Raw genomic sequence first — 15,227 nt, 5'->3', positions numbered from 1 at the left:
GGGGGGGGGAAAGGCAAGAAAATGTCTATTTTTTAATGAAAGACAAAATTAAACTTGACAGGTATAATTTCCCAAGAAAGTCAAGGAGCACAGACTACATCAGCCCAAAAGGCCAAGTCTTGATGGGAGATTCCAGATCAGCTTTGGACTTCCTGAGCAGGGAAGTGCCAACTGTCCCTAATTAGGTATGCTGAATTCTGTGATGAGACCAAGTAATTTACTTCCCTGCGTCTCATCATGGTCTAAGTAAATGACACGGATCAGTATAGCTTTAAAACTTTCTAAAAGGTGGCAAGCAAGTTAAATGTGAGATTTTACATGCATACTTACTATTTTGGAAAAAACACACTTTACAAATAAAATATCTGGAAGCTGAGTTTTTATCTCATTTTGACCAGCTACGGCTTAATTAAATTCTAAATCTATGAAAGGAAAAAATGAAGACTTCAGAAAGTTAGATGACTTGTTCATTATAAATAGCTTCAGTGTTAAAAATCTACATTTTTTAAAACTCAGGTAACAATGATAGCTCTGATTTTTCTCCTTACACAGCTACTAGGAAACGTGCCATATGTTCACTTGGGAAATCCTGCTGTTAGGCCTAGTATGGACACATACAAAAACCAACACTAACCATACAAACTGCACATTCTGGGACGAGTAAAATAGAAGAAAAAACCCAAATAAATTGGACATGGGAAATAGGAAAATTATAATTTGAAATCTTTTTGTTACTAATGATGATAGACTATACCACAACAATACCATTTCTTGACAGGAATCAGTAGGTATGGCTCAGAACCAGGTATTCCTCCCAGTATAATTATTTTTAAGCTATCTTTAACATAAATGACTTATTGGTTAATTTTCTTAGCTCAATATAGATTATGGCTACTCAAATCTCTCCACGGAATTCTCTTTAATACATTAGTTGAAAGGAAATATGGAAAATTGTATTTAAATATGAAAGGGCATAGATTAGTTGAAAATAATTACATTAAATGCTTAATTTTAATTAATTCTCTTATTTCTGTCCTTCTTACCTGTCTGAATATTACACAACATATACAACTTGTATGGTGAAACAAAAAGCTTCCATTTCTAGGTCACGCCACAACATGGGGAAAAAGCACAAATTTTATCTCGTGACTTAAAAACATGAAATGGTATAAATGTTGAGTTTGAGGATTTTTTTTCAGCACAAGTGGAATAGGGTGCTGTTAGATTTTGGTATTTTGATAATAATATTATATGCTACATGACACTTTCACAAAAAATAGTGCCTAGTTCCTGCCTCACTTGCCAGATCTGGGTACTGAGGGAATTCTATGCTTAAAAATGAAGATATTATTGATTTTAGGCAAATTCATAGGTTGAATTTAGATTGTCTGAATCACTGTCCGAAGTTATTAACACAGACACCTAGATTCATGTCACTTAAATATAGATGACTAAGGTGCATAGTTTAGAAGCCTAGCCATCTTTTTCTTCCTGTATAATCAATAGAAAGATGAGCATGTAAAAAAAAAAATCATGTGACCAAAAATTGCATGTGTCCAAAAATAGGTTTAATGAAGTGTTCTTACGCTTGTCTAAGTACCTTATTTAGGAGGTATGATAACTCTGTGGTTGCATTTCTATTGCTGGATCTGAGAACACTTTCCAGTTCCTGCCTTGGTTATGTTCTGATACCATGTCAGAAAAAAATCCAGGTGTGTACATTATCTCCCTTTTTCTTCCTCATGCATTGTCCCAGTATATAATCCAAGTATTTTATGGATCTGCATGTTTTCTAGCAAAATTCCTGTTGATGGTAGATCTTCCATATTAAAAGATAAGCCCTAAAATCTAGGGATATGTTTTTATTATCCACTGCCCTGACCTGAGACATAATTTATCTAAAAAACTGATGGGGCAAAAATTGCATTTGGCAAACAAAAACCAACCTATTTGTCTAATAAATGTAGAAATTATTTCTTCAGCCTGCAAGACCATGATTCTAGTCTGTACTAAAATAATTAATACATACTGCTAATTTTGTTTTATGTCTGCAGGACTCGTAGGCTTCCTACAGGAGAAATATATGTGGATTTCTCCACAAAATAATGCCTGTAAATTCTGGGTCACAGAATGATCCTATAATCAGTTCTCCACTTTTCTTAGAATGCCTGACGGCTTACTGAAAGGGGTATACATCCTAAGATTTTAATATTAATATATACATTTGTACATATTCATACATGTGGTATAAAATATATAAATAATATTTGTGAAGTATTAAAGGAATACTATTAAGATGGAAGAATCAGGCAATGAGAGTTAGAAAAGGACTTCATTTCCCTGACTAAAGGAATAGCTGCATTACCTGACAGGAACAGAAAGCCGTTATATGCTGGTTGAATACGCAGAGTACGTGTAATACACGTTGATAGAGGAGGCTCAATAAGCAGTAGATGCTGCACCTTGCAGAATGCGTGGTTTAGAGTATAATAGCATACTTCAACCAATTTTACCATCAGCTGACTCGCAATCAACTGATATTTCCTTGCACATCATTACAGTACATGAATCCTGCTTTATGCCTCGTTTGTAGTTCTGGATGGTTCACCAATGAGCTGTGTCTCACTAGTCAAGAAGTGCTAGCCTAGAACAGAGATTTAATTGATTTTTGAAACAATGTGTTGAAAACTTCATCTGCTGCAAGAGATTTCTGTTCTTTACTTTCATCAAATGTTACCATTTGTCACCTTTCAATAAAACAAAAGGTGATTTAAAATATTACTAGCAAGGTATGATGCATTTTAAATAATGTAAAATACTAAAAACAGAAGCTGAAAATACATGCACTAATGGTTTTCAAACATCTGTCTTTCCTCTCCACCTCGGAATGATGTATTCAAGATGAAAGTTGATTTTCTCAGTGATCACAGGCAGTTCATACTTACATTCCTTATTCTCCAAATTATACCAATTTCAGAGAAGTCATGATTAGCACAAAGCAAACAGCAAAAACTAAATCCTACAACAGTCCACTGATGATTACCATCAATGTAAATGCACCCTGCATAGTAATGATTTCAATATACACACTTAGGTAAAGAGATAATGTTCTCTTTGTGAAATACAGTTATCATCCTCTTTGGATGAGATCCTTCACACAAACACTTCTTTGGGTGAGCAGGCTGATCGTAAAGCTCCTTATTATGTAAAGAAATTAAGTTACACTGATCTTGAAGTCCATGGTGGTTATGCACTGCAGAAACTGTCTCTCATTTCCTGTGAACTTGGGAGTTCAATTAATTTTAGAAATTCCTTTTAGTTAACCGGAAAATAAGAGATTTATTGCAGTATCTCTCCTTTCAAATTACTGATTTGGACTTTAAAAGGCCTGCAAACTTGTATTGGGTGTCAATGTGTCCAACTGATCTGTGATGGAAACAAAGGCTAATATATGTGTAAACTAGAAGATAAATCATTCTCCAGATGACAGTAAAATTTGGATTAGCCTTTTCATTTTGTGAAACAGGAGCTAAGAGAACACATCTATGCACTGGATTGTTTATTAGTTTGTGCTCTTCAGTACACTGGATAAAAGTTGGAGCCTTCCATATCTTGGGAACGAGTTCAAAGAGACTAATTTATCTTCCTTTCATGTCGTTATAAGATTTATGGTCTCCCGGGTTGCTCCTATCTTCAGCTGACTGGAATATCAGAATATTTTCCTGATGATCACACACCTCTGAAATTCATTTCCTTTCACAGCTTTCATAGAGCCTGGGTTTTATAAGCATTACTGCAATGTAAATATTTTGCTTTGGAAAGATTTCCATTTAATACTGGAACTTTATGTTAGTGGAGTAAAAGCAGTGTTGTCCATAACTTTAAAAGTGTTGGGGAGGGGTGTAAGGTTAATACCATAATTGATTGTTATCATAACTGTAAGGCTTCAAGATATTTGGTGATATACCACAGTATAAATTTCCAAAAAATCTCATTTTTAGAGAGAAAAAAAAAATATTCCGAAATAAGGACCCATATGCCACATAGAGCATGAAATTTCAAATACTTGTCCTGAGGGAAATCTCCTGGTTTAGTTAGCTTCACCAAGCTTAACTCTGAAAATAACTGACAGCTTTTATGAGTATCTACAAATGGGACACAGCATTCTTAGAAATGTTCTTAATTACTTAAAGGAGGAGCGAAGAAGTAAAGTAGGTAGGAATTAATGATCCTGATCTATGCCAATGCATCAGTCATTACTGCAACGTAGTCTATCATCATCCAAAACAAGTTGCTTGAGGAGAAGTTGAGTCACTATTGATACTGGCCTTAACATGCAAAGCTCCAGAGTTAGTTTTGAGTGAGTCTCATCTACAAAATATTTCCTCCCTATTCCGTTGTTTAAATGACACATCTTCCTCTTTTCCTTCTCACTCTGATTCTCAGGTTCTTTATAATTTATGTTCTCACTTATGGAAGAATCTCTGCTTTAAAAAAAAAAATAAAATCTTCGGAGTAGCAATGTAATTATTTGTGTTTTCAAATTTACTTTATTAAAAGATCCAATTTCTTGCTTCATATATTGATACTTATTTTCTAAATGAAAATAAAATCTTCGATCATTGTATTTACTTGATCTACAAGACATGGGAACCACCCATTAAGGAATGGAAGCCCAAGTTAAACTGGCTTTCTTTCAATAATTCCTTTTTGTTCAAATCCCTGTTAATGAATGGTACAGGAAGATGAATCATTTTATGTCCATTTTAGGAATAAAATGCAATTATCTCACCATCATGAGGAGGTGATATTGCTGAACTAACTGTTGAGTTGTTGAATTTTTTATACTCAAGAGATGAGATTGTTGAACTAATTGTGATTCCTCTTCTCACTTAAATATTTTTCACAGTTGTAACTGGAGCATAAAGATACAACTGAGGCAGGTCCATTTTTGTCAGCCCAGCACCTCATTTCAGAGTCAACAAGATTTAATTAAAACTAATCTACTTCTGGGAAAAAAAAATTGGTTTTGTGCACTGATTTGGAACTTCGGAATGCAATGTCCCTATGAAGCTTCCTAGTTTATTTGGAATTACAAAGAAAAACAGATGCTTTCTACTTTAATCTTGTCTGCCTTGATGGCTATTTTTTTAATTTTTTTTTTTTTAAGTGATCATGAAGGAAGTCTATCATTTAAAGTCCAGGATCTTCAGAAGGTCATTACAGAAAAAAACTCCTGCAGCTAAAATGTACTGCTTTCTATCAAGATTTTTCCCTAAGAATTGTTGTCTTTGCTGTTTTCTTTTTGCCTAAAAAAAAGTAGGGTTTCTGCAGCAAAGTTCATGGTTTGTCCTATTACAAGCTGCATAATAAAAACTTAATTTGGCAGATAAACTACATCTAGGGATCCATTCAAGCATGTAATATTAGCTGACAAAACACTGGACCAGAAATTGGGAAAACTATGTTTGAAGCAACTTAACTTCCTGTTATTCTGTGAAGATGACACACACACTGAGGCCCCTAATAGCATTTCCAGGGAGCCCACTGCTGCAGAAATGGGCACTTTCTGCTGCCATTTTCTGAAACCCCAGGGCATGATTACAGGGCATAGTGCTGCACAGTGCAGAGATGTCTGAACAACTTGCATAAACACAACCCACTGCATATCATCCGTAGATATTACCTTGGATTTTAAAACCTCAGTTTAAGAGTCACTGACTTCAGGTCACCTACATTTTCTGTTTAACTTGAAATGACATTGTACTGCACTACTTTGTTGGAACAGGTAAAGTAACTCTTCCCTTAAGACATCCGTGGCTGGCTTCCTTTTGGTTAGTAAAGAATGCAGTGAGGCTTGGTTTTACTGAAAGGCACAAAACAGATTTCTCAAAGCTTGGGAGAGAAGTGTCTGCTTATTTTAGCACAAGTCTGAAAAGACACTGCTGAATGGTTGCAGAATTGTTGGAAATTGAGGAAGAGGGGTGAGTTAGAGCTAGGGGAAAGGTTAGAGAAGAAAAGAAGGTCTGTCTTTAAGTGAAGGAGGTATATCTTTGACAACATTTCCAATGTCTAGCCAGGGTTTGGTAAGAACTCACACCAGTGAGAAAGATATGATGGTACACAAAAGAAAATGAGGTAATAAAAAACCCCAAATAACTAGACAAAGATATTCTAGAACAGACAAAGGGATGAACAAGGATTTGGCTTGAAGAAGGGGCAGAAAAAGAAACAGAATAATAATGTTAAAGACAAGGCAGAAAACAAAATGGTATTGATTAATAATGTAATTTTTAATATGAAAATATGGTCACCCTGGTCTTATTACATTAATTTTTAGTGAAATTTTTTCCTCAGATCTGACTTAAGAAATAGATTGACATTTATTAAAATTATTAAACTTGCCATGTGAAAAGATAAATGACAACAGAATTGCACTACAGAAGTGATTGCTCTATCATTTGTGACTTCTAGAGGCACAAAGAAAGAGCCAAAGAAAGAATTTGTACCAGTAACAATTATGCGTTACCATTTTTTGTCTTAATTCAGCTATAGCTATGGTAAAATGTATGAAAACAAAGGCCATTCATTGAATTGTCTTCTGCAGATTCCAGAAACTCTTCGCTGCCAGAAACTACAAACTTCAGTTAGCAGAGTTCATTATTAAATGTTAGCTGTTTCTCTCAGCTGAACTCCACAGATGTAACTTATTCACCTTTACACACCAATTTCTGTAAATATGAAATTCAAACAAAATCTGTTATTTATACTTCTGAACAGAAATTAGCCTCCAAAGATTGAGCACAGCACAACTAAGGATTAGGAACACACAGTGAGCTCTAACGTTCAAGTCTGTGCAAGGTCAACAAAACAGCACTTTAAGAAGGCATGCTCAACACAGAAAGGTACTGGCCTCATTAGTTTAAAAAATTAAATTAAAAATGCTACTACCTTCAATTTTTTTTTCTGGTATTGCTTTCTTTCAGGGTCAATTTAGCTAAAAGCAAAACTGCATTTAATTCCATAAACGTTAGCTGCAGTTAGTACTTAAAAATTGTTCAATATTCTGATACAGCCGAGATATGTGTTTACAGATTTAGATTATTAATGGTCGTTTAGCACAGTTTAAGACATAGCTGTGACATACAGCAGCATAAGACTGCAATGGAAGGCCAAACTCTGCTTCAAAGATTACAAATATCAACACTGAATTTTAAGACTTCCCTGAGCTCATTCTGCATAAGACTGAGAAAGAGAAATAGTAAGTGCTAGTTTTCAGTAAGAAGTATTCAACAAACAGGCATAATTTTAAAAAAATAATCAAGTAATCAGCAACAGAAAGCAAAACACAAACAACAAGTTGCAATGGAATTATTTTGGAAAAGGCACTCTACAGTAAATTGTGAAATTCCCTAAAATCAACAAGAGATTTTGCTCACTGCAGAGAACGATTGCAGCTAAGTTCAGATTGTCAAAGATGGAATTCAGTTTCTTTGTTATGTTTAATTAAAGCTCTCTTTAAAGTTTGAAAAGAAACACAGCAGTTTTAGACTGTTTATCAAGGTAGATTAGTTCTGTTACAGTTAGGGAAGTTTTCTTCTCTCTCCTCTTCAAACAGATTAGCTTTCTCTAAAAACAGGACCACAAATTGTGTCTACCATTGGTCAGAGGCCAATGCTACTCAGTACAGATTTTACAGCTAGATAAAGGTGAACTTTAAAAAAATTTCTTTTCATAAGCCTCATCAGATAAAGACTAAGAACAGCTAGCTCATTGGTTGTTCTGCTACTTTGGGGGAAATAAAATTGAAGGGAAGGAAGCAGTGCACATCTCAGAAAAAACATGCTGAAGTCACACTACGGCTGCACATGTCCTGAATGTTGTGTTAGCACTGTCACTATTCGTGTGAGCAGAAGCCCCACAAAACCAACATTAGGACACAAACAGAACTGTCCAAGCAGTTCTGTTTCTTGGAAGACAGACCATTCTGCAAAGGTAATGGAGAGGAAAAGCTCCCCCTCTTTTCCAGAATTTAGAATAAAACGGAGATGCTACAACCCACTGCAACCTATTAAAAACATGTAGAAACATTATATGCCCACTATATGTAGTCTGGGGTATTAATAGACAATGTCAGTAGCATTCAGGAACTTCTTACAGACTTGGTGTTACAGATGGTACCAAACTCCTTACTCATCCTCATAATGAGGTGTCGCTTAATCCTTGTCATAAGTGTCTAATTATTACATTAAAACTTCTGCATTGAAGGATTTCTGACTTTCTTGGACCCAAGATACTACTTCTCAATAATTAAATACTGCATTTTCTCTAGCTCCCTTCCCATAAATTTCTATTGCTTCCTCTGGCCATAATTATTATTAATTTCCCTTTTATGCCATTCCAGATTGAGGCAGCAGATAAGTGTAGCTTTAGTTTCCACCTGAAAACTGGAATAGCCATGGAATGTTGATCCACACCACTAAACCTTATGTAAAGGAATGAAATAATTAAAAGAGTCACAACTTGTTTGTTGTAAGTTATTACCTCCAGAATCATACAAAGCATACACTGTAACAGAACATAGCACAAGAAACAAAAGCAAAACTACTGAGACTACAGTTTTCAGATTGACATTGGTTTCACTTTACAGCTCCAAGGACGGACTATCAAAGTGGTGAAAAATGCTGGAACAGGAGCAGGAAGATGAAGATAAAACCTTATTTGGATGCACTTCAAATCCTGTAAAACTTAAATCTTTAGTTAATATGTTAAAAATACTGTAGGGCACCTCTAAGGCCCAAATTTTGAATCCTGTTCTAGCATCAGGGAAAGTCAGTGACAGCTCTTTGCAGTCATGCATGGAAAAGAATATTGATTCAATTTTAAACTCAACCTGAAAAATACTTGTACAAAGTATTAGATTTATTCATGAAGTGAACAAATACCATTATGCTTTCTCAACAATCATGGGTTTTTCCTACTGCAGTGGTCGACAATGTTAAAAAATATAAATTCACGTCAGTTAATTCTCACATAAATAATTCTAAAAATATTAGGGACACTATTGTCCTTAATGGATACTTCTGAACACAAACAAATGTGGACATAGCACTGTCAGTCTGACTCTTGGATACCAGCTCTCTTATTTTAAACACTGTCTCTATACAGTCTTTCAATATTTCTCACTGTCTTAAAATATGTTGGCAGGTAGAAAAACATGGGTAAAAAAGTTAAAATGCCTCTATTATAGTTGAAATTTCTTACAAATACGCTTAGTTTCCACAGGTCCAAGTGAAGACTTTATGCTTTTTTAAGACATGTGGACTAAACATCAACTCAGGTACCCAGAAACAATCAAAATCAGAGGCTGCACTACAGTGCTGTGTCGTAAGTGTTACAAAAGAAAAGTAGTGATAATCTTGGGAAATGGCCAGTTTTCAGCCTTTCTGAAAGAAATGTAACTGACTGATTCTTTAACGTTGCACTGTTGTATTTTAAACTGCAATAAACTACCATCAGTGATGTTCTCAGGATCAGTTATTCATAATCCAGAAATTAAAGAAGAGCCATTTGAAAAAGATATAACATGAAACAGATGGACACACATTTTCATTTCTTTAATTCATGCAGCTCTGATGTTTCTCAGCTAGCTCACGCCTGCTTTTTCCTCTTTCCTCCTCTTCCCTCTTATTTTGGTCTCTTTTTTCTTTCCGTTCACACCCTGACATCCCCAACTGCAGTCCCAAAAGACAGAGCCTACGCTGCCAACTCATGCTGGCATTCCTTCCAAGAACGGAAGCCAAGGGACACAGGGGACCACTTTCATTCTACTGCCATTGGTAACGCAATAGAATAAAACCTTTATATGTGAGAAACACGTGTATACATTCCATAAAAAACATATGCACAAAACATGCATCTTCAGACCCAAGTAGCCTCAACAGTCTCATCTGCAGTTCTTAGAAAAAAAATGCATCCTTCAAACACACTATAGGGTGTGGAAACCATAAAAAAAATTTTTTTTTTCCCCTGAAATAAAAGGGATGATAGAAAATGAACCCCAAAACTACATATGTATCTTTGAAAGAAAAAGGGAAGGAAGAGAGAAGGAGGATGTATTTTATCTGTCTGATGGCCTGGAAAATAAATACGGCTGTTGTGCAACTCTGCAGCTGCTCACTTTCAATTTGTTTTCATTCTGGTTTTTATGATTTAATCTCATATCCCTACAGTTAATCTGAAAAGGGTTCAGGCAGCTTCATTCATTTGTCTTGCTTCAAATCATAATCTTACAGATCATGATCTTCACAGATACCTAGAACCAATTTTTTTTTTACATGGGTCACCCTCTGATAGATGCAGCAATAAGAAATTGACTCATGAAACATGAAAATAAACTTTGTCACAGTATTTTCACCTTTTTTTTTTTTTTTTTTTTTTTGCACTGAACCTCTTGAAAAATATCCTTTAGAACAGCTTTTCTTACAGTTAATAGAATGCATCACAAATATATATTGTAAATTCAAAGTTAACAGTTTAAAATTTTTGAAAGCATTTTGGATTCATATGGGATGGATTGGGAAGAAAAAGAAAACAAAAACAAAACCACTTAATGGTTCACATCTACCTGAACTACATAACATTATTTCAGATCGGCATGAGATTAAAAATACTTAGGACATCATAAACTTGCACTGAAAAGATGCATAGATTGTTTCCTACTTCAAGATATCTATTTTTAAAAAACATGAAATGCTACATACATAGAAAAGAGGTTTGTGAAATAACACCTCTGGAATGTCACAAAAGATTTACAGCTTAAAACATTGAATTTATTATATGTGGGAAATGGTTGAAATGGCTTTACAATGGATCCTACCAAAAGCAAGAAAAATAATTATTTTACAACTCAGGCATGGCAACACCACCTAAAGATCTAACAATTCAGGTGAATAGAATGACACAAAAAAAGCTTTATATCAGCATTAAGGTTCCCTGTTCCTCAGCTTTTATTATTAGGATGTTGTACACATTTTAATAGGACATTATAAACATTTGCTTTGGCTTAGGCTTTGGAATGAAGAAATCAACCATTTCACAAGCTGATTGCCTGCTACAAAATGACTGAAAACCAATTATTCAAATAATTTTGCTGCTAGAAAGAAAACACAATATATTGAATGATGAGTACCATAGGTCTTGGGAACAATAGAGTGCGTGAATGTTTTTGTTTGAAATAAAATAAAAAGGACTCTTTTGTGTAATCCAGAATTAATGTGAAATTGGATAGTAAAAATCAAAGAACTGAAGTGCACACTGCCATAAATCTACCATCTGTGCACAGCAGGCCTCAGAATGGACCTTCTCAGTCTATGGATTACATAGAGCATATTCTGCATTTCTTTTATTCACATCATTTGGCAGTTTTACGAAGTCTAGTGTTATACTACACCAGCATCCATACTCTGCTCACAAGGTTACGTTTGTGAAAACCACTACATATCACTTCTGAACTGCCCTTAGCATAAAAATTTCCATGCAATACCAAATTATGTTTGTCTTGCCTCAAAAAATGTCAAATATAAGATGGTCAATTACTGAAAGTAATCTAACACTGATTCTATGGTGTGCCTGCTGCCTCTGCCTCCTCCATGGGTTTACTACAGAGAAAGCAGTAAAAGCACTGTAAGGCAAATTATAAATATTGGATATGAACTAGAAAAAAAATGGAATACTGTTCTGCTAGTTTTAAGCACACCTTGCTCCTGAATAGTTTTTGATTTCTCTTTCCTTCCGTAACAGTTCCAATATAAGAAAAATATCCTTAGAGACTGTGCAATCCAAAATCGTTCCAGACTTCAAGTCAAGAAAATTTAGATCAGTCAAAGAAGATCTATAATCAGGTCCTATCTGTCTGTCTGAACAGTTTGAGATCTATCGATTGCAAATGTGACTGTTGCATACATCAAGGAAACATAATACTAGTCTAATGATTGAAACAATTCATGTCATTTTAATGAAGAATAACAGTAGCAAAGAAAACAGGAAACAAAGTACTACTCAAGAATGAGAAAAACAAAAAAGCACAACCAAAAAAGACATAGTAAGGAATGAGACAGAAATGTCACTGATGTTCTGATTCAGGGAGTGAATATTGCCCTTTACTTTGTGAGCAACTTGTCTCCAGATGAACAAAATAACACATATGATACTTGACACAAAGAACTACTAAGTAATGATTGCTGCAACATCAAAGGAAGCTGCAAATGTTCAAACAATACCTTTTTCACAAGTGTTTAACTGGTTTTAACTTTTTAATTAGTTTTTGTGCCAAAATTAATGTGTTTGGGATAAAAAAATAAAATAGGCAATATAGTTCTCACTTTCCACTTCTACTATTGACACTGTATAAGACATGCAGCACTTCTAAATATTTGAAACTTTTTTGACTAAAATTAGCTTATCTAGACAAATGGTCTACCATACTAGAGTAGCTCAATTTCTGCATAGAATTAATTTTAAAATAGAAAGAAAAATCCTGCCACGATGATCTTCTGTATAACATGTTTTGCTATTTGATGGTTCTTTCAGTTAATGTTAAAAAAAAAAAAAAAAAAAAGTAACACGAAGCATTCAGACAAGAATGTTAAACACCAGGAGCTTTTAGAAAAAGTTACATGTAATTGTTTGACCACAACTGCAAGTTTCAAATAGATAAAATGAGTTTTCTTAACTTAATCAATTATAATAAGCAGAACATATATGGATTTATAAATTTTAATATTAAAATTATATCAAATTATTGTACATATTATATGCATTACTTCAGTGTAAAGATAATATATTATCTTCTGGTCTCAACAGTGGTTGAATGTAATAAAATTGTAAGCCTTCCCAGTATTATTGCTGAGAATAGCGATGGTACCACTGCATATACAGGTCCAAACTATCCATATCCTTGAATTCTGGGATAGTGTCTCTCAGAGATGCTGATATTGTCCTCTAAAAGCCCAGCTGACCAGTCAGACATTGGGCATCAAGAAGTAGTATTTTTCATTATTTCCAGCAAAGGAAATACAGTTACCGTGAGGAACATTGGGGAAGAAAATTATTCAGAAGACCCTCTAACTTCCAATAGCATGCAATATATATCATATACAAATATGCTTAGAATATATTTATGTTAATTAGAGGACACTAGTATTAGTATGCGATAAAACCAGGAAGAGGATAATGACTAAAAAGCAATCTGGATTTAAACAATATGTTGAGTAGAAGTGATCACAATCAGCAGAATAGTTATGATTTCAGGCACAAAGTCTACATTCTTAGGGTTGGTAAACAGAACTCTATACTGTCCATATTTATCATATAACTCTGCTTAAGGTAAATGGATATTACATACCTGAATAATATGTTTATTTCTATATGCCTCTCTCCCTCTCTCTTTCTGCATGAGTATAATATAAAAACACCTTCAGAGTTAAATTGTTGCTGAGAACGAGGGGGGTTTCTATCATCACATTATGTATGACAACATTTTCCTGGCAAAATTAAGGGAGAAAAGGAACCACAAGAGAATCAGTCTCTCCCTCCTGCTCCTTAGCATCAAGTTAAACTGCCAGCTGTATTTCTCAGAGACTATGCATGTAACTGAGGAGCACTCAGAGTCACTAAGTACTGAACCTAGCAGCTGAAATCAGAGCAAAGGGCAACAGGCAGAGTAAGTTAAACAAAAAGGGCTGGATTAATTACACTCAATTTGTTCCAAAATAAGACGAAAACCAGGAAATAAAATATGGTGGAATACAAGAGGTGAGGGAAAAGGAAAACAATTTTAATTATATTAGCCATAAAAGATATTATAGCTGTCTAACTTGTTTCAAGATTGCGGAATAAATATTGTAACGAGGTCATAGCTGAGCAGCAGAGGAAAGCTGCCAGATTATACAGCTCTGGCTGCCAAATTCCAAGGCAGGTGGAGGTCTCTGGAGAAAGAGGGTATCATTTCCATGGAAACACATAAGCAATTCTTTTCTTTTCCTTCCCACCATATTTAAAGTTCTATTCTGGTCTTGCTTAGAAAGAAATTATTCAATGTAACAGTTTTTACTTTTGTGTTCCAGTAAAATGTAGTTGCACAGGTTGAGAGCCTTTTGGAACAATCACATCAAGTAAAAGGGAGGGAAGTCCCAGCTCCAGCCTCTCGCTAAACCAGGTCTTAACACATTAGCACTAAAACACTCATAGTTTCAACCAATGCCAAGTAACACTAAGATAAATCAGTGAAGAAAATTTTGCAACAGTCATTTGCAATGTTGGTTTTTAAATGAGAAGAAACAAAGAACACACATTGTCTATGACCATCTGAATATACTAAGAGACTCCTCAGCTGCTGCTTCTTAGGATTGTTTCAAAAATCCTAGTATGTATTTTATAGGCTACAGAATATAAATAGGATAAAACTTTAAAAGATAAAATTAAATTTGTGGCATAAATTCAGCAAATCTGATCAGCATAAACATTACTTTCTTACCTGTCTGATGTTGTGTCACTTGTCACTTGATGCTTTACTCCTGAACCATTCTTAATTGAGTCTTGTCTTGTGAGCCCTTGAGATCTGTTTTTGTCCAAAACTTGTGTGGATATGTCCCCTGATGGTTCTTGGTACTGCGAATGCTCCTGCAGCTTTGCTTTTTTCTCTTGAGGTGCTTCCTCGTTCCGCAGACCTCTAACACCTTCTTGGTCAGGCTGCTGTGGTGCATTTGATACACTGTTATAGAACCAGGCTCCTGATTTTGTGAGGATTTCTTGTTGTTTTCGGCACAAGTTACATACCCACATTACCTGTTCAGACATATTTAAATGAAAAATCTGTTAGCTTGTAAACACCGTATACAAAGTTTTCATCAAGCATACATCAACTGATCGTTGCCATTTCCAAAGGTAGAAAGAATACTATTTTAATTCTATTAAAATTGTTTAGCCACAGCACAGCAAAATATGTCTGTACAACCTTGGAGAAAATTGTATTAGAAAAAAACCCAAACACAAAAATACTTTTATTCTACTTTTGCTTCATCATCTATATTACAAGGGGAAACCCCAGATGGTAGCTGTATAAATGAAAAGGATCTATGTATTGACTTTGCAATGGCACTAAATGTAAGATCTGAAAATGAAAACTATAGGTCAAGGATGATAGAAAAAAGGAATCAAAAATTCAT

The 15,227-nt window shown here is 34.7% G+C and overlaps 1 protein-coding gene across 1 annotated transcript in view; it reads right to left on the bottom strand.

The window, feature by feature from the left end:
- RIMS2 (regulating synaptic membrane exocytosis 2) overlaps positions 1-15,227 on the bottom strand; it is a 408,362-nt gene that overhangs the window by 333,822 nt on the left and 59,313 nt on the right. Inside the window, exon 3 of the mRNA XM_026842040.1 lies at positions 14,537-14,847. Within this exon, the coding sequence (XP_026697841.1) occupies positions 14,537-14,847 (311 nt within the window). The remainder of the gene's footprint in view (positions 1-14,536; positions 14,848-15,227) is intronic.

Source organism: Athene cunicularia (genome assembly GCF_003259725.1).
Source record: "Athene cunicularia isolate RWA chromosome 2 unlocalized genomic scaffold, athCun1 chr2_part1, whole genome shotgun sequence".
NCBI lineage: Eukaryota > Metazoa > Chordata > Aves > Strigiformes > Strigidae > Athene > Athene cunicularia.
This window is presented reverse-complemented; position numbering and strand designations above follow the sequence as displayed.